The following is an 18,854-nucleotide window of genomic DNA, read 5'->3' as shown; positions in this document are numbered from 1 at the left end:
TCCTATATGAGGAAGCCAAGAATTTAAATTTTGCAATTCGCTTCCTCGGAATCGTCGGTAGTAGATGAAGATTCACCTGGGAGGAATCCAAAGATTAAAAAAAAATGAAAATGCTTCCTCATATAAGGACTTCGTACAATACCCACGATTCGAAGGATCCAAATATGATGTTTCAACCTGCAGCTTGCTTTTTTCGAAAATATAAAAAAAAAAAAACCTAGTGGCATCTTAAAAATCGAAGCAATAATTGGCCATATTAATATTGCATTCAATTCAATAAAATGGCAAGTATCGTCGAGGTATACTAATATTTTTCATTTATAGTTATTACCTTGTGCAAATGAAAAGTATATTGGAAACTTCGTATTTGACAAGGAAACAACGGAAGTGTCACATTTTTCCTAAATAGTAATGTTTTTATTAGAAGCCTCAACCGCAATGATTATAGATTTCATGAACTTTGCATGAATTCCAATGACTATGAAATTATCATGAAAATGCAAATTAATTGTAAAAATAAAGTTAAATAAAATTATAAATAAATACCAGATTATTGTAATAATAATAATAATAATAATAATAATAATAATAATAATAATACTAAAACATGCTGTTCTTCGCTACGATTGACAAGTGCGTCGATGGTTTAAACGTCCTGGAATTGCCATAGGATCACGGAGACTGGATGAAGCATGATGAATGAACGATGTCTTACGGGCCTTCGTAAATTTCAATGGAATCATCTATAGGCCACTAAATATATAATATCTCTTTAATAGATGCAAACACAAATATTACAATCGGTAAAAATTAATAGTTACTTATATGATATTAATACAAAGTTCAACGTTGGAAGTGTCAGTGATAACAGGATTAAACAAAAGAATTAAATCACAATTGAAAATTCATTATGGTAACTTGGAGTTACCTCTTACTCCAAAACCACTAAGCTGGCACCGATGGTCAGATATGAATATTTCAATTATAACTTTTTGTCACAAAATTACATTTTTGCGACAAGACAAAAAATGATTACCTTAATATATCAATTTTATTCAAAAAATCTTACCGGTTTTCACATTTCGAAAACAAATTTCATATTAACTATGATAAACGTTACCGCAGTCATTACATTTAACTTTTTTTCTTCCTGATTTATAATCCTTACAGAAAAACTCCTTGTACACATTGACTAAGCGATGGGAAGAACCACTATCGGGTCTTAATAGTTTTGTAGGAACCCCATAAGACAACGGATCCTCATGCTTTATATAAATCTCGTCGTACGGTCCATCTGAAAATGAACAGGATAAGAAAATCAGAATTTGCGATAAAGAAAAGCAGAAAAGAACTTGCGAAGAAAGGAAAAACGAAAATGAGTATATGATACCGGTAAAAGGATAAATTACAGTAAAATTAAAGCTAGTCTATGAAAATCAAACCCATAAGTATTAATGGCATGCGGGTTAAATTTTATAAAGTAATTACATTAATTGGACAATTCAAATTTGTTTATTAGGTATACAGTTCCACCGTAATAACATCGCATCCACCGCAATAACATTGTTAACAAACTACCTGACTTTTAGTGGACAGCTGTGTCTCTTGTGACGAAATAAACTACAAATTTGTGAGAATGTCTTTCCGCACGAGGAACATTCTTTGGTCTGACCGCAGTCGTGTTTCAAGTGTGACGTTAGTGTTCTTTTTGAACTATAACGAGCATCGCATTTTGGGCATCGATATGGTTTCGTTCCATCAGCAAGACTTGATCTGGATCCTGGATTCTTGTGGCAATAGAATGTCTGATGTTTTTTTAATAAAGAGGACTTGGTAAAGATCCTTCCACAATAGTTGCATGCAGTCTCGGCCCACCTTCCAAGATCAGGATTTCCTTGTGCTGCTTGAGAGACGTCGCTGCTCCAGAACGCCGAAGAGAGTCCGGTTTCCACATCGAGATTATCCAGGCTGAGTAAACCTGAAGAAACAGAAACGAACTCGGGTTAATATTGCATAATTCATAAGTTAGCTTAGGTTCATAATCCAACATTTATGGTATCATACGTATAATCGGATATTGAGATACGATCGTGCTTCTTTTCAATCGATGACCATCAGAGATCTTGTTCCTGGTGTGGAAAACCTGGACAATCCAATTTTTTAAAAATTTACTTCGTTCATGTTTCATTGCGATAGACTGTCCAAGTGATACGAAGAGTCTTCTCGTTTTTATTGGTTTTCAATATTTTTATTAAATTCTTGTCAGTGGCAATAATGCTTGCGGTGGTACTTTGCGGATCCAGGATTTTTAATGCAAATTTGATGTGTCTGGTAAGTTAACCTTCTGTGTGAATTGGGAACCACAAAAGTTAAGTATTTCTTGTTCATGCTCGAGCCTGGAGTTCTTGGGGAATTTTATTTGTGTTCCATATGTCCTGCTGCACTGTGGCTGCCGTTAAACCTGAAAGAGTTCTGTCAGAAACAAAGTATGGTTATTGACTCGATTTATTTATCACTTGATAAGCTAAAGGAAAATGATCAGTGTTAAGTAAACATTGAAAAAACACTTTTTCTTTATTCCATCATTTTTTGACAATTTTGTGCGTACCAAGGATTCGCAAGTACAATAAACGAATAGCGGAAGATCATCAGGAAAGTTTTAACGTTGAAAAATGTGAATGCTACTGGACCAAGATGTTATGGAGAAAATTTATTAAAAAACAACGAATAAAATTAATGCGGAAAAGACATTTGGTATAAATGGATTTCTTATTGTGTTAAATATTTATTGAAGACTCTTATTTGGTTCACAGAACGCAATAATTTAGTATAAGCTGAATCGTACCTTTGATGCAGACGCAAAATTTTAACCCTTTGCACTCGATAGGTGACTCTTGGTCACCATTCATGTTTATTTGCGTTTGCTTTCTTTGAAACTCGAAGCTTTGTACAATGTGATAACCTTCCGAAATTTATCACTGGTATTTCCTGATTATTCAGGAATTAGAATTATCGATTAGTCTGGGATCTTGAATCGAGTTGCGGCTCTCTGCCAGACTCGTGATCGAGTTTCCACTGAATCTCTTGTTTCCAAGTATCCGTTTGAATGTAAAACTGCATGTCATTCTAACAGGAAATAGGGAGGGTACAGGATCTGCTCTTGGCGAAATGATTCCGACAAAAGACACCAGGCAACATATTGCTGCAATACGTACCCCGAGAAACCGGGAATGAATCAAGGCAATTGCTTTATAAAATATACTAAACAGCAGTACAAAGACTGATATTTAAGAAATTTTCTTCTTCGAGATGAAAGGATACATGAAATATTAAAATACAAAAGTTTTATACCTAATTTGTACGTGTAACCATTCCATATTAGAGGTAAGCAATTGATCAAGCATACCGCGAAACATATCGAGTTGCTGCGATTCGCCCGAGCGAAATAGGCCTCGAGTGCAAAGGATTAATTTCTTAAAAGTAAGCAAAAAGCTTGAAAAGAATAACGAAGACAGGACCGAAGGTTAAGGGATTCCCAAAAAAGTATTTTCGTAATTCTAAATTAAAATTTCGAGTAATCAGTCTTGATCAACGATAAGAAAAAGATCCTCGCCCTTATGCCTCCTCCTGATGTGTGTATAAATATTTGGCGGATGTTTACTTTTAAGTTGGCAATAAGGGCACTGAAATTTTGGTTCCCTTCCGCAGGCGGTACGCAGGTGCGTGTCCAGGGTGCGTTTGTTCTTATAACCCTGAGAACATCTCGGGCAGATGTAATTCCTTGACTCGACTTTATTACCGTTGCGTCTCTCCTCCGGTGAGAAATTTGGGTCCATGCAGCATCCCATAGTAAGATGACGCTTGAGATGACTCTTGTTCGAGTACGGACAGTTGCAGTACGTGCAACGATTTTCCCCAGTCATCAGTTCTCGTGGCGAAACTAGAACACACGTAAGGTCATCAATGAAAATCTCTGAAAATTAAAAGCTCGATAAGTCTGACGAATCGATATAATCCCAGTTCGATAGGAATCACCAAATCCTTACTGGAAATACTCGATCCTTTTATAGGTTTAAGAAAATCAGCTACTTTGTCGCCACCATTAGTCTAACTACTGCAGAATCGCGTCAAAGTATATAAACAACCCCTTTTATTATCTTGCCTTACAAGGGACAATAAAACTTTCTATGTATGTACAATCCTTGCCAAGTCACTCGGAGATCAATGTTAGATTTTTTTTTCTCTTTTTTAGATCACTTTCTTCAGACAGTGTAAAACACGCGCGACTACTGTTTATTCATGTCGAGCGCGTAGACGCAAAATCCGGGATGAAATTTTCGCACGTGTATATAAATATTAGATCTTTGCTTGCACTTGTGTCCACAGTGAGGACACTGAAATCTTGGCGATTGGCCACATTCGAAATGCATGTGTCGCTCGAGGCTGCGTTTCTGTGCGTAAGATCGTCCGCACTTGAGACACTGATGATCTTCAGCGACCCAGTCGCTTTCCCAGCCTCCACGTGTCACTTGTTTCTCGGGATTTGAGTTTTTCCATCGGCCGAATTCTGCAACCATTCGAACAGAACAAATCTGATCAAGATAAAAGAATAAGAATAGTGACGAACGAGTAGAGGAGAACAAATAAATTTATTTTTCTATCGATACTGTACTTTACCCGTGATAGCAGATTCCGTCCGCAGATCGAGGAAGCCATGCTTACTTTTTTCTCTGGCAAAGAATAATTTTATGACGAATAAAAATATTTAAATAAAAACGGGACTTTGATCTATTGATACAGCTTTTTTTTTTATTTCAACATAAAATTAGTCCCGTGTACAAATTTCAGTGCACTGTCAACCTTCAGCAAACGGTTAGCTACTGGTCCAAAATTGATAACCAATGTCCCTTGACCCTAGAGTCATCCTCGCAAGGGCTCTGGGACTGAAGACAGAAGTACCGAATAATAATTTTACATAGGAATAAAAACAATGACCAAATATGAGAGATAAGGGATTGAAGAAAAATATTTCAAAGAAAAATTCTTTAGGTATAAGCAAATGCTTTGTCTATTTATTATAGAATTTTGTCGTATGTATAAATTTTATATATTAAAATTTATCAATTTTTTTCAACAGATTATCACTTATCACCATTCGCTTCCAAATCTACCACGTATATACGCCGACCAACATGGCTGTGTCTAATGTGACAATACAAATTGGGACGTTGTTTCGTTTTGTACGCGCAATAGGGACACTTGAATCTTGGATTCTTTCCACACTCGTACTTCAAGTGTCTCCAAAGCGCGTTGTGTTTCTTGTAGCTTTTACCGCAGACTTTGCACGAGTGAGCCGTCGTCTGATAGCAATTAAATCTTCTTCTGGAAGTATGACGAACGGCTGGATTCTCTTGGGAGCCAGAATACTTGGTCCAGTAAACTGTAACGAAATATCAAGAAAAAGCATTGAATGACCGAAAGACGATATTAATTTTCGCATGCTAATCTTTAATCGTATTATTTCTCCAAAATTGCTGAAAAACATATCTAGGGTAATTTCTAGTGGCATTCATATCCTTTGAAAATCCAAAAATAAAATTCCCCAAACTCTAAAAATTTTTGCTACTCATAAAAAATTTGACCCTAAATCACTCGGATCGTTGCTACTTTACCATCCGAATTCATAAGTCTCCCAATGCATTCTAATACTCAGTAACGTGGACTCAGAGGATACCATCAGGAGCTTATAAAATTACGTAATCTGTATCGAATTTCGATAAAACTCATTTTTCGTCCAAAATCGCATCTTCTTACATATCTATTAGTATTTGATCTCTGCTTCAAACGTGTATCGCAATAAGGACACTTGAATTTGGATTCACGATCACATTCGTATTTGGATCTGAACGTGTAGACATGTCCGCATCTTGGACACGACCACCTGGAACATACACCACGTGGTTGAGACGATAGCCAAATAATCGATTAAATTGATTAACAGGATCCGGGGTACGATTGGAAACCTGTAAAAAAGATAAGAAAAAATTATGGTTCATTAATACGTAAAAACCGAAAAAAAAAAAAACAGAGTAAGTCATACTCTTACTCATCAGCCAATAATTAAAATCCGTAGATTGAGAAACCTTATTTAACACTTCAGAAAGATCATTGATCCTGTGGATCCTGATGAGATCCTTGTATACTAATAATAAAAACTTAATACAAGAATATAAACATACAACGATAAACTCGCCCATTGATTGTGTGACGACATAATTTTTTTCTTCGCTTTATTAAACTATTTATAAATATAATCTACATACTGGGTACAGGTACGATTAACAATTTATCAAAAATATCATCAAGATCCTTGTACCGTCTTAAATTGAATATCCAACAGTTCTAGTGGTACAAAATTTTGTACTAACAATATTCTATCCTTCGTGTCTTTGTCTTATCTCCATAAAGAGGTAATAAATATTTAAAACGCTCCTGTATTTTTTACACTTTTAGATCTAGGAACACAGGTGGAATTGAAATGTTCCATCGTTCAAGAGTCCACTCGATCGTCGTTAATAACTATCAAATCATAGATACTATATTGGGAAACATATGTATCCTGGATATATGCTCTGCCAGGGTATCCGGCCTGGAATAAACTCTTCCGCAATGTGGACAGACGCACTTCAGTTTCGTAGGTCCGCATCCGTAACGCGTGTGTCTGCTCAGCGAAGATAAGTTCTTGTAGCGCTTCCCGCATTCCGGACACTGATGGTCGCCACTTCCGCTCGAGTAAAAAGACTCTGCAACGAGAGAAAATTGCCTCGCGTCAGTTTAACCTAATGACAATGCCTAGTTGCTTTTGCGCGTAGATCCTTCCTAGATCGCGGATCTATCCTTGATCGCGAATTATCCTTGGGCTATCTTACCGAGGGCGACTGTTCTGTCATCTTCCATTCTACTGTGCAACAATCTGTAACCAAATACCTCTATGGACAAAATTCTACCGTCTTCTACCACACGCTACGATTAATTGAAAATTTTTGAACTTTTTATCGGATTTTTGTTTTAAAAATTTTCTTTCGTTTCTGTGCTTACATGGCTTTGGCACTTAAGGTATTGTTACTTTTTTGGAAAACTTAATTAACGATACCGTGAATCTACGTGGTGGAAACTGTTATGGGGATTTGTATGTTATAACAGAACAAATGACTTAGTGAATGAAAATTCGTGGGACGAGCTGTTTTGAGGAATTTTTGATATAAACAAATTTTTGGAAAATTTAGTATTTTTGTGAGCGAATGGATCGACAGTTTTATGGATAAGATATAGAGAGGAGAGACAGAGTGGTGAATGTTTTAGTGATTTTGGAAAAAAAAATTTTTTTTTTTATAAACACAATATATGGCAAGTTCATTCATTTTTATAAATATTCATTCCCTACAAAAATACTATATTAATGATTTTACTTTTTTATAACCAAGTTACTAATACTCAAAATTCAATTTTGAAACTGACTCATAGGAATCAGACCTCGACTTTAATTTTAAAATTAACACTTGCCACATATCACTTATATATATTTATATTCATTAACGATATAATTTAACTCATCCAAGTAGGAAATGAAACACTGTCTTGTAAATGTAACGTTTTTTTATTATTTCAAAATCTTAGAAAAATTTACAAAATTCACATACACAATGCCTTTCAGTCTCATTGTGTAATAACGACCAACGAAAATTAAGATCCCAATTCTAAAAGAAATATATGAATTTTTAACAGTCCCCATTATATCTATATAGATTCCAAAAAATTGTACAACTTCAAAAAAATGTATTACCGCACGCAGCATCCAATATACAAATACGCGTACGAATCCATCTACGATCATATACAAATCACAGCCACATATATATAATATATATATATATATATCTGCATGTGATACGGTTGAAAAAAAGAATTGCTCTCAAATATATAAAATTCTCTAAATTCTCATCGTACAATAATATATTAAATTTCCATTTCTCTTTCTAGCTCACTGCGATATCGTGCACAAACATTTTCAACACAACCCGTTTGCACGTCCCAAGCGTCGAATAACTTAAGAGTAAATAATATTGCACTAACAAAAAAAAAGTAGGAATATTTGTCATTTGGCATTAGTGTTCAACGTTATCGTCCGTTACTCCTTTGCTTTGTTATTTTTTGGCAGTATTATAGAATCGCATTAATTAAAAATAATAATCTAAAATATCCCCGAGAGAATCAAAACGTATGTCCTATGGTTCTCTTAGAACTATACACTAAGCAATAAAGATACAACCAGACTTTGAAAATGCGACAGTCACTGCGCCGTAAAATAGAAGAAAGTATGGAAATGAGTTCTAAACAATTTTCACGTTGGAAGACTTTGTTTACCCTAATTACTCACTATGACGTAGTGATAGGCTCAGTGACACTCAAACGTGACATTTTCAAGCTCCAGTAAATAATAAAGATATCCCATTTATAACAGTTGGCCGATTCGTTCGTTATGTATATCTATATATATATATTTTTTGTTATTCTTTTGGTATCATTTCTACGCAACGTGGATAGATCAATTTCGTGTTTAATCAATACGGTGGGATTGCTTGGGCGATTGTAGACACCAAATGAAATCGACCTGCCGTGCGTCACGTTGAAAGTAAGAAATAAAAAACAAAAACTAGAATATTTCTATAAACGGTAACCTCCACGCCTACGAGCTTACGTAACTTTTTTTGTCGCATACAAAAGTATCCATGAAATGTTCAAAATCTCTTGTTGTCTCCCTCGGAGGGAGAAGCTTACTAAATATATTCCTTTCGGCAGGCCGCCCTCTCTTCTTCGTCTGAAATTCGGTCTTGCAGTAGCCCAGCAATGAATTATTGGCTGGATCGAACTTCGTACTTGCGCTGAAGCAGAGCGCGAAAGGAAAGTGTGAGAAAATGTATACGAGGCTATTTGCAGACCGAGCCACCGTGTATGTTGAGGATGTGCTGTTTTAGATGATCGGGCCGACAGAAGTATTTTCCGCAGAGTGTGCAGGTGAAGGTGTAGCGAGAACCAAGTCCACCGCATTCGTATCTCGAGTGCCGTGTGAGCGACGATCTCGACCTATATCCTCGTCCACACATGACGCATCGAAATCGCAGGTCACCTGGGGAACCACCCTCGCCTGCGGGGCTGGCTGTAAGCATACATGGAGGCCTTTTACATATGGGTTCCCGCTGGAGGGATGATTTTGACCATTCGATTGAACAAAAAAAAAAAATAATAATTGAAAAAAGAGGCTGCTAGTGCCGTTACTCTCATTTTTGGAATTACGTATTTGGCCTGGATATTTTTTTAAAGCAGATTTTGGATAAGAGAAGCTTCCGGAAGGGGACAAAAAACAAAAGCAGCGTTACGTGGGTTTTTCTATTTTTTTTTCTTTTTTCATCAAAACCTTCAAAATAAAGCTGTCAAACGAAAATGCGTTGGGGAGCGTGAGGGGTGGCGGGTAAAAAGCTCGGAGGCGGGTGACCTTTTTTTTTGGATTATCATCGACGGTTTTGGAATTTTTAGGGTTCAGGATATTGGGGGGGTGGTGTGATTAGGCTTCAAAAAAATGGAATTTTATCCCTTCGAGCTACCAACCCGTGCGGATTCTTAGTTTTTTTTTTTGCCAGGCCATTTTTGTTATTTACATGCTGCCCCCAAGAGATAAAGAACATGATTTCTTTTTTCTTTTTTTTTTTTATTAGTCTCCTGCTCTCTGTCTCTTTTTACACCAAGTATGTTTGTATTGTGTGTATACGTATATATATATTATGTATTATATATATATATATATATGCATATCGTGTAATTAATACAACCCAACGTAAAAAAAGCCTCCTTGTATATTTTCACCCAACACACAACTCCAACTTTTGTTTTATTCCCAATGTTTTTTTTTTTTTTTCAACAAAAATACAGACATTTTATCACCACGTGCACGTTCGCGAAAATGCTTGACCAACGTTTATCGTGTTTCTGCGAATCGGCTCAACCGATAACAAGCATCGTGCGATTAAACGTTTGTGATAACATGCAACGAATGAATAGATTGTGGCTTCCCAAGGTATTTAAAAAGTCGATTATTCGGATAAAAATTGCAGCGAGTGTCGATAAGTGAGAATCGTGTAGTAATTTTTAAACGAATTTAAACGGATCGACGGGATGCACGTGGAAAGGAGGAGAATAAAGAAAAATGAGAACGTCGCTGAATTCTTTCCATTGATTTCTTCTTGTCTCGTATTCGAAATAATCGATCAGCATGAAAAGACGCCACAGAACGTAACTTTTGAAAAACAAGGTAAAATTTTGTAGCATCTCTGAGGTCTTGCGGGACAAAAAAGAAAAATAACATACTTAAACAAGTCGTCTGGATCACATTTAATTAAGCGTTACTACATTCTATACAAAACAGTGAATTTTAATTTCAACGTTCACCTATACTGACGTCACGTTTACCTATACTGACGTTTTTTTTTTTTGTGACAACGAAAGAATTGCATCACTTTTTTTTTCTTACTAAATATCACTAACTTCCAAAATAGGATATACGAACAATTTTGAAGCTAGACCTGAATCGTAATTTCTTGAACGATATATGAAAATCCTCTTTGATAATTACAATTCGTCTTCGAAATAATACGAAATTTAGCAAATCTCATATTACGATTGTACTTTTTGAGAAATGGAAAAAAAAAAGGAAAAAAACCCTAGTGACTAAGGGAGTCGAATCGATGGTCACTTGTCGCGAAATCAAGACATAAAAACCCACCTTTGCTGACTGGGGGGTAGACGACGGTAAAAGCTCTATCGAGGGTTTAGCAGGATATCCTCTAATTACATAGCAGTGGCTTTTACAACGGCTTCCAAAATTTGTAGAGGACTCTGACGTCCTTCACAGTGAGCGGCTGCCGCACCTGGTCAGGAACTTTGAGTTTCTCGCTATCGGAGAAGCATTCAGCGATGTGTCTCAGGAGACCTCCACGATATTTGTAACTGCGACCGCAGCTGGGACAGGTCAGCCTTCGATAGTCAGCCATAGGATGCCGATGCTGATGATGATGATGATGATGATGCTGGTCAACGCTCGGCTGACACTGGGATGAATAGAATCTGCCAACTGGAAGCATCATCGGCCAACTATCACCCTCGGACCAATTTTCCTTTTATTGATAATCCGTTTTTCGATTTTCGACAGGCCAAATCACCCTTTTCCAATAATGTCCCAGTATCGGCAGAGACCACTTGGTATTTTTTAAATCCAAACTGGACGTTAATAAGATCATAGACTGGAAGGTGTATAAAAAAATCTTTGAAATCGATATGGTTCTGAAATTTTTTTTTTTTTACAACGTCCATTTTGGATCGATGATACCCAGCCTCCTTTTGTTCTACCAAATATCTTCCGAGATGAAGCTATGCTTTATCTTAATTCTCATGGTCCTCGTGTTTTGTATTTCCAATAATGTCCCCAATCTTTCCATTCAGCCTTGTGTATATAATTCAGCTAGTAAAACGTACTCATCGCGTCAGTCGCAAAAAGCAAAATACAAAACACGTAAACCTGTTAGACCGAAGCAGAGCCATTGACGTTGGAATGGACGAAATATATATATATATATTTCATATTTCAGCAAGGCACAAGGAAAATTTAATTTCATAAGAAATTCGAAACATCCGATCCGTCACAAATGGCATAAGCTGTCGTAATCCGAGTTAGTAAGACACGGGATTCGAATTGATCGTGGTACAAGTGATGAAGATATTGAGAAAAAAAAAAATTTTCTAAAAAAATATTCAACTTTCCCATAAACGATCATTTCGTATCTCCAACACTGGTTACGAAGCTACTTGTCCTGAAAAGCGGGTTAGGGTAAATTCAAAATAATTAGATGATGATATTTTATTCAATGATCGTTTATTCCTTTTTTTTTTTTCTTTCACTGAGTATACATCTTCATCCAAGCATTGCAAAGCGTGTGCGGGCTGAGCTGCGCCAAGTACGTGAAATCGTGAATCGAAAAGGTCCGAAGATCCAGAGAAATGAGCAAGAAAAATAATGGAACATTTCTTAAAGACAGCAGCGCCGCCTACCAAGAACACGAACAACTTTTACCACGAATACCCAAGAGAGAATTCGCAGTAACGATTTATACCGGCGACAAATGATTTATACGAAATTTAAGTGAACATACCAACTAGCAGCCTAATCAGTTGACATTTACTTAATGACTTTGAAACCGTGCACGTTGATCATGTGTAGGGTAAGAGTCGAGGAGTAATAGACTTTGTAGGGACACATTTTGCACCTTATCGAGGGTTCCTTGCCGCACTCGATCCTCTGATGACGACGTAGAGAGCTGTACCTTTTGTAAACTCGACCGCAGCCATTGCATTCCAAGTTAGTCATTTTCCTCAACATTGACGCTGTAAAAAGCAACTCGGTTTGATTCTCAACGAGGGTGAAACGAGCCTGAAGATTTGTTTACGTGTATGTGAGAAAGTACTGTGTGCGCGTGTTTTATGAAAATTTCGTATTTATTGGGCCGACCAAACGACAAGATTTAAAGAGAGTACTAGGGGGGCAGTGAAGTTCGCAAATAAGAGTTCAGTAGCGACACAACAATTTCACGAATGTTCAAAAGCAATTTCAAACTAACACTTATTTATAAAAACTGACCTTATTTGCAAACCGTGCCAAGATTGTGCATTAAAAAAAAAACAAAATGTATAAATAAAAACTATATAGTGAATTGCACTGCAAAACATGCCTGGTTAACTGGTCGTAAGGAAAAAAAAAAAAAACTTTCGTTTATTAACAATTATACGCGATAACCTCGCTATTATAAATTATTAAAAATTGCACGTTAAAAAAAAGGCTTCCTTGGAAGTTCGACAGTAATTTAACAAATAGACCGATCGACAGCGAGCAAGCTTGACAAGGTACCAAGAAAATAAAGTGATACACATTCCACGGTTTCTTTTATACTGAAAATTCAGTGACACCAGTCGTTAAAAAAAATTTCTTCAAATGTGCATCTCGCTCGAAGATCCATAACTCGACGAAGCCGCCCCGGCCTGAAGATAGGCCCTCAGAGAGATGAAAAATCCTCAGCAGGAACGCGGGACGAGGAATAAAGGAGGTTTTGGTAAAAGATGATCGCGTCTTTCCCGAACGATCAGGCATCGCCTTCCGCAAAGTCTCATACGTGTACGATAGGCGTGCGATAAGATTAGGGTAACACGCGATAGTCCCACCGCTAAAGCTTATGACCCGACGCAATCAGGGTTCACGAGTCAGAGTAAAATCGTAGCATCGAGAAATCTGCAAGTAACTAATTCTGAGCGCTTAAGAGATCAATGAATTCTCGAAGGGGTCGTACCCGTAAGAAAGGTTCAACGAACCCAGATCGATTTCCAGTATAGATCAAGACCCGCCCCTCCAGGGATAGTCATTGCGACGGCTTCGAGGAAAGTTACGTTGAGCTAGGGGGGGGGCCAAAAAAAAAAATTTTTTTTTTTTTTTGAGAAAAAAAATAAAATCAGATAAACCTGAACTTCGTGAACCCAGCAGCGAACGAGAAGACGTTTCTGGAACGTCTAGGAGGAGGTGGGAAAGGTCTTCGACGAGAGGGTCTTAGCTGACCGTGATAACCTCTGCCTAGAATACGGCGTGACGTCATGGCCAGTCCCCTTCTGATGTACCCTCAGGATGTCCACTCTGCTGAACCTTCGGCGGCACGTGCCGCATACGAATTGCTTCTCGACGCCGCACTCGTACTTGAGATGTCTGTCCAGGGTGTAGCGGACGGAATAACGTCGTCCGCAGCGCAAGCAAGAATGTCCTTGAACGTCTGAAACACCGTACCCCGTCCGCGATCACGCACGCTTCGCTCTCACGTAACTTCATTCCAAAGCCGAGACTACGGGGGATCCCGTTGATTGGACAACCGACCAAGGTTAAAACGCCAAGGAAATGGACCGATTGGATACCTAATCAAGAGATACCCTTTTTCTTCTTGGATACTTGAACCTTGCGATAGGCACGTTGATTTTACTTGAGGATTCTCATGTGACTGAAACGAGACAGTTGTTTTGGATAGTACGAAGAGAGTCCAAAGAAAACTCTAAATAAAGCATCTGCTTACCGATACGCGCGCTGGACACGTTAAGATACGTCTGGGACTCCCGCAGCGTGACGCGGAGAAAGATACCCACACGTGTGTAGTTGGACACGTCAGGCTGCGAGAGCAGTTGCCCAGAGGGATCGGGAAGAAGGCCTAAAGTTTCTCGAGACTCGTCAAAAGTATCCCATAACAAGAGCTCTCTTTTGCGTCGTCAAAAAATTGGACATTAACTCGAGATCGACTATCGCAAATTCGTCCAAGTACCGATTAACACGTGTTTCTCCATTGTATATATACGTAGCGAAGAAAATTCCTCAATTCACAAGTTAATGTGCTGAAAGTCGTTCGCTTCCCGGCGCCAAGGGAAACGATCGATTTGAAGAAAAAAAATGTCAAACTCTGCATATGAAATTTTGATTTTGGAATTTTCTTCGTACAGTTTAATTTTACGTACACGCATCTCGTAATTAGAGGAGCTCCCCTCTCAAACCCACTCCTGATCACAAAATACACAACTCACTCACGCTCGTACCTCAGTGGCGACATGCAAAACAAATACAATTTCCATCGACGCGATTGCAGCTGAAATGTTAATTCTTAGCCTAAGGAACGTGAGGGATAAAAGGGATAAGAGGGGAAAATGGATTATGGGTAAACAAGACCGATACACGTGAAAGTTAATATACAGAGGAAAAAAGGTAAATTTACCATTGATTATTTCGACTCATCCTGCAGAATGGACCGAATCAATCATTGGAAATTTTCGTCCTGCGTCGCAGTCGTCTCTCGCTCGCGCACTCGCACGCGTCCAACCCTCGGCGCACGGAAATCGTCCACGCGTGGACTTTGAGAAAAAAATTCGACGATGGATATTTTGAAACAAATTTGTCAAAATATACCGCCTGACAACTGCCTTCGATAGTTACCAATTGTCAGTGCGTAGATAATGAAAAATTGTTTCCGTTTTTCAGCCTTAAAAGAAAGAAAAGCCGACATCCTTAAAAGCTACGCTTAATGCTAACAAGAGAAATGGAAGTACTTTGCGAAAAAGTACCGAGGGGCGTCATAGAACAATTTTATATATATATATGGGGGAGATCAAATTTTGGATTCGGGAGGCACACCTTTGTCAAAGATAAATATATATATATATATATATTTCGTGACGAGAGTGGCTACTGTTTCGAGATTGTACGTAAACCCGTTCTGAATGTCAAGGGGGGAAAAAAAAAACTTTCGAAACCGCAAATAATCGATTCTATTGCAGAATTCAAAAGTTTTTGACGTTGAGAACGTACATACGTAAAACTTAGAAATTTTCATCCTATTCGTTCCACTCTTGTCAGCTAATGTCACGGTTATATTATTTTTTATAAGTAATAAAAGGGCACCTCGCGCGCCGATACAACGCGCAAGATTATATACTTACGAGTTACCTTGTGCCGTAGCGTTCGTTACCTGTTTACCTTTTTTTCTTTTCTTATACCTGTTCTCGTAGAAGTCTTCGTTCGTCGACGCAATCCGCACCGACCAAAGATTCAAAATGAATCGATGGAAGGAACGATTGACAATAAGTCTTGACATCTGTGTATAAATAAGAGGAAGAAAGTCAATTGGAGCAAGATGAAAGACAATATACGGGTACGAAAAGTATGTAAAACCTAAAGTCAATTAGAATTGAAGAATTTCGAAATGCATTTTTAAAAAATACATATGTCTATGGATGAAAGCTGAAAATGTGAAAATTTTTTAAGAATACTATGCGTTAATTATTGAAAACAAAAATCTTACGACTAAAACCTGTAAACGAGAAGATCGATCGTTACTGAACGCATAAACATCATTGTAGATTAAAACGATCGCTTTAATTCTTCCACAATTCTCGAATTTGTCGCCATCGCGAATAAGTAAAGTGAAAAATTCGAGGATGTGACAATTTGCGAGAACGACGAAAAATTAAAGAGATTCGTTGCTGAAAGAAGTCAAAGTTATACGGAGATACCTGTATGGAAAATACAAAGCGATTGAGATACAATTGATGAAAACCGACAATTTCAAAAATGGAAATTGTTCTATACGGAAATCTTGAGGATGCTGAAAAGTTCCTGTTAAAGGTTTTAAAAAAAAAAAAACGTAAAAATACACACTAATTCACATATACAATGTAAAACAAATATATCTTGTAAAATATACAATCTATAAATTTGATCACATCAAGATGAAATATATTATTAAAAAAAAAAAAACGTAAAAATACACACTAATTCACATATACAATGTAAAACAAATATATCTTGTAAAATATACAATCTATAAATTTGATCACATCAAGATGAAATATATTATTAAAAAAAAAAAAAAAAAGGCAGTTCTTTACAGAACACTGTACCCATAATTTACCAATATACGTTACCAACGATCCCAGCAAGTATCATCGTCTTCTTCAGGAATTCTTATTCGGAAGTCAAAAAAGCAGACATCCGAATTCGAATTTTTCGCTAAATCTTCGATCTTGAGTATGTTTTAAAAAATCAATATGAGGAAGGTTCCTCGACAGTAGATAAATTTGACATACAATAACAATACAATTTCATGAAATCACAATCGGGTAAAATATTTAAGCAATCGAAAGTCATTTTATAAAAAATCATGTAAAAAAATATATGTATAGTACCTTCAACATTACCACATAAACCAGAAAACCCTTTATTTTCTTACCAACTTCCAAATATCTCATAACCGAGAAATTGGAAAATACAAAATCGGCGTCCTCTTCCACAGTAGAGTCTCCCAAGATCGGGAAGATTTCAAAAGGAAATATTCCCGACGGAAACGGACGCAGTCATCGTCTTCTCTCTTGACGCAATTTGCTCTTCGTCGTTCTTCACTCTTCATCTCCCAAGAGAGGAATTCAAGAAAAGCATTGATTTCCTCGGGAGATAAATGGAAAAAAATCAAACTGACCCGAGACCAAAAGAAAAAAGTGAACACCAGAAAAAAAAAAAGAAATACTTTTGAGGTAGAATCCAAGAGAGGATTTTCGAAAATGCAGAAAATCTGCAAAATTATATATATGTATATATATATTAAATTTTGATTATATATACATATATATATCCTGAAGATTCCATCAAAAGTAAAACTTTTTCAGGTGAAATATTCACTGATATCCTGGTCACGGATGAAACGAGAAGACAAAAAAAAAAGAAAGAAAATAATTTCAAGAGAAATACCTAAAATGCATGCGACAGCAGTAAGAAGCCGATCGTCTACCGAGTGTCGTGAATACATTTCCAGGGGCGCTCAAGAGAAGACGGCTTAAGCGAATTCTCAACGCGCCGTCAGGAAAGCGTCCCGACGACAATCGCGCGATCGAATAATACGCTGACGCGCTGCTTCGAGACCTCAGGGTCATGAGAGTCTCTCTCTGCAGGCCGGACGACTAAAGTGGAAGGGAAAATTAATGACATCGAGAAAAAAAAGAAAGAAAAAAAAAAGTACACACCGAGTGGTATAGTCCACACGACAGCGAGGCAATCGTAAAAAGGGACCAAAAGAAATTAAAAAAAAAATAAAATAAAAAAAGAAAGAAAATGACATTAAAAAACCATCCAGCGAACATTAGCGAGTCTTGGTCGCGAAAAGTGACAATTCGAAAGGCAAACGACCGCTACCTGGCCCCGACCTTTTACTTCTACTTACCGAAGAAATAAAAAGACACCGGGGAAGAACAAGTACCGCGGTGCCAATAAATTTTCACAAAAAAAACCCAACCCAGTAAAAACCCACAAAACACAAATATCAATCAGCAGTAGATACACGAATAAAATTCGGCGGACATAAATCCACCGAAGATAACCCAAACTCCGTCGGCATTACCATATTACCTGTTTTACCTCATTTTACCAAATACCACGGGTAACGATCAGTCCGTATTCACATTAACCAGCGCTATACCCATATCCTTACCAAACTGTCCACAAGAAATCCAGCATCTTGGTCTTCTGTCTTGACCGTGAAAAAAGAAAAAAAGGCCTCACAGGTTACGCGGGTCAAAATGACCCGAAACCATATCTCGCAACCGTGCGCCAAGAAAAAACCCGTAATCCGTCGACGTGACCTGCGATGCATCGAATCGAAGAACAAAGGCGTCCCGACGTCGATGCACCTCAAGAAAATGTTTAAAAAAAAAAAAAAAAAAAATTCAAAAAAAAACGTCACGTGCAATAAGCACACGATGACGCGTCCGATCAACCAGCAAAAAGGCAAAGCTGACCAGGAGGGGTGTCTTCGCTCTTCTCTCTTCGCTCTTCGCTCTTCCAGCCGGTTTTTTCTCTTTTACCGAAAAAAAAAAAGCACGGCGACATATATACATATATATATATATCCCCCACGTGCTTCGTGGTAAAATCGCGAAACGGCCAAACGTCGCGCAACGTCGCGACCAAGAAATCGCTTGATCGCGAAAAGCAAACACGACGACCGTTTCGCGCGAGAAGTGAACCCCCCTCGGTACCCGTCGTCGAATAAATGTTCTCATCTTCGTTTTCTCGCACCATCCTTTTTCCGTATCATTTTTTCCCCGCATTTTCGCCTCGCGAGAGAACCCCATCCGGATTCTCTCGCGATCTTCCGTGCGTTCACTTCGCTTTCCTAGACACT

At 37.7% G+C, this 18,854-nt stretch overlaps 1 protein-coding gene across 13 annotated transcripts in view; it reads right to left on the bottom strand.

The window, feature by feature from the left end:
* The window catches only part of LOC107263934 (longitudinals lacking protein, isoforms A/B/D/L), an 80,773-nt gene that overhangs the window by 46,440 nt on the left and 15,479 nt on the right, over positions 1 to 18,854 (bottom strand). Inside the window, exons 7-9 of one of the 13 annotated variants that reach the window (XM_025081410.1) lie at positions 3,800 to 3,940; positions 1,579 to 1,978; positions 1,166 to 1,294 (exon numbers count right to left, since the gene is read on the bottom strand). The exons of the other annotated variants lie outside the window; for them this stretch is intronic. Of the exons in view, the coding sequence (XP_024937178.1) occupies positions 1,261 to 1,294; positions 1,579 to 1,978; positions 3,800 to 3,940 (575 nt within the window). The 3' untranslated portion in view covers positions 1,166 to 1,260. Of the gene's footprint in view, positions 1 to 1,165; positions 1,295 to 1,578; positions 1,979 to 3,799; positions 3,941 to 18,854 lie in introns of those variants that run through there. 13 annotated transcript variants of the gene reach the window in all.

Source organism: Cephus cinctus, unplaced genomic scaffold (assembly GCF_000341935.2).
Source record: "Cephus cinctus unplaced genomic scaffold, Ccin1 Ccin1_scaffold0168, whole genome shotgun sequence".
Lineage (NCBI taxonomy): Eukaryota > Metazoa > Arthropoda > Insecta > Hymenoptera > Cephidae > Cephus > Cephus cinctus.
The sequence above is the reverse complement of the archived record's forward strand: the minus strand, read 5'-3'. Positions and strand labels throughout refer to the sequence as shown.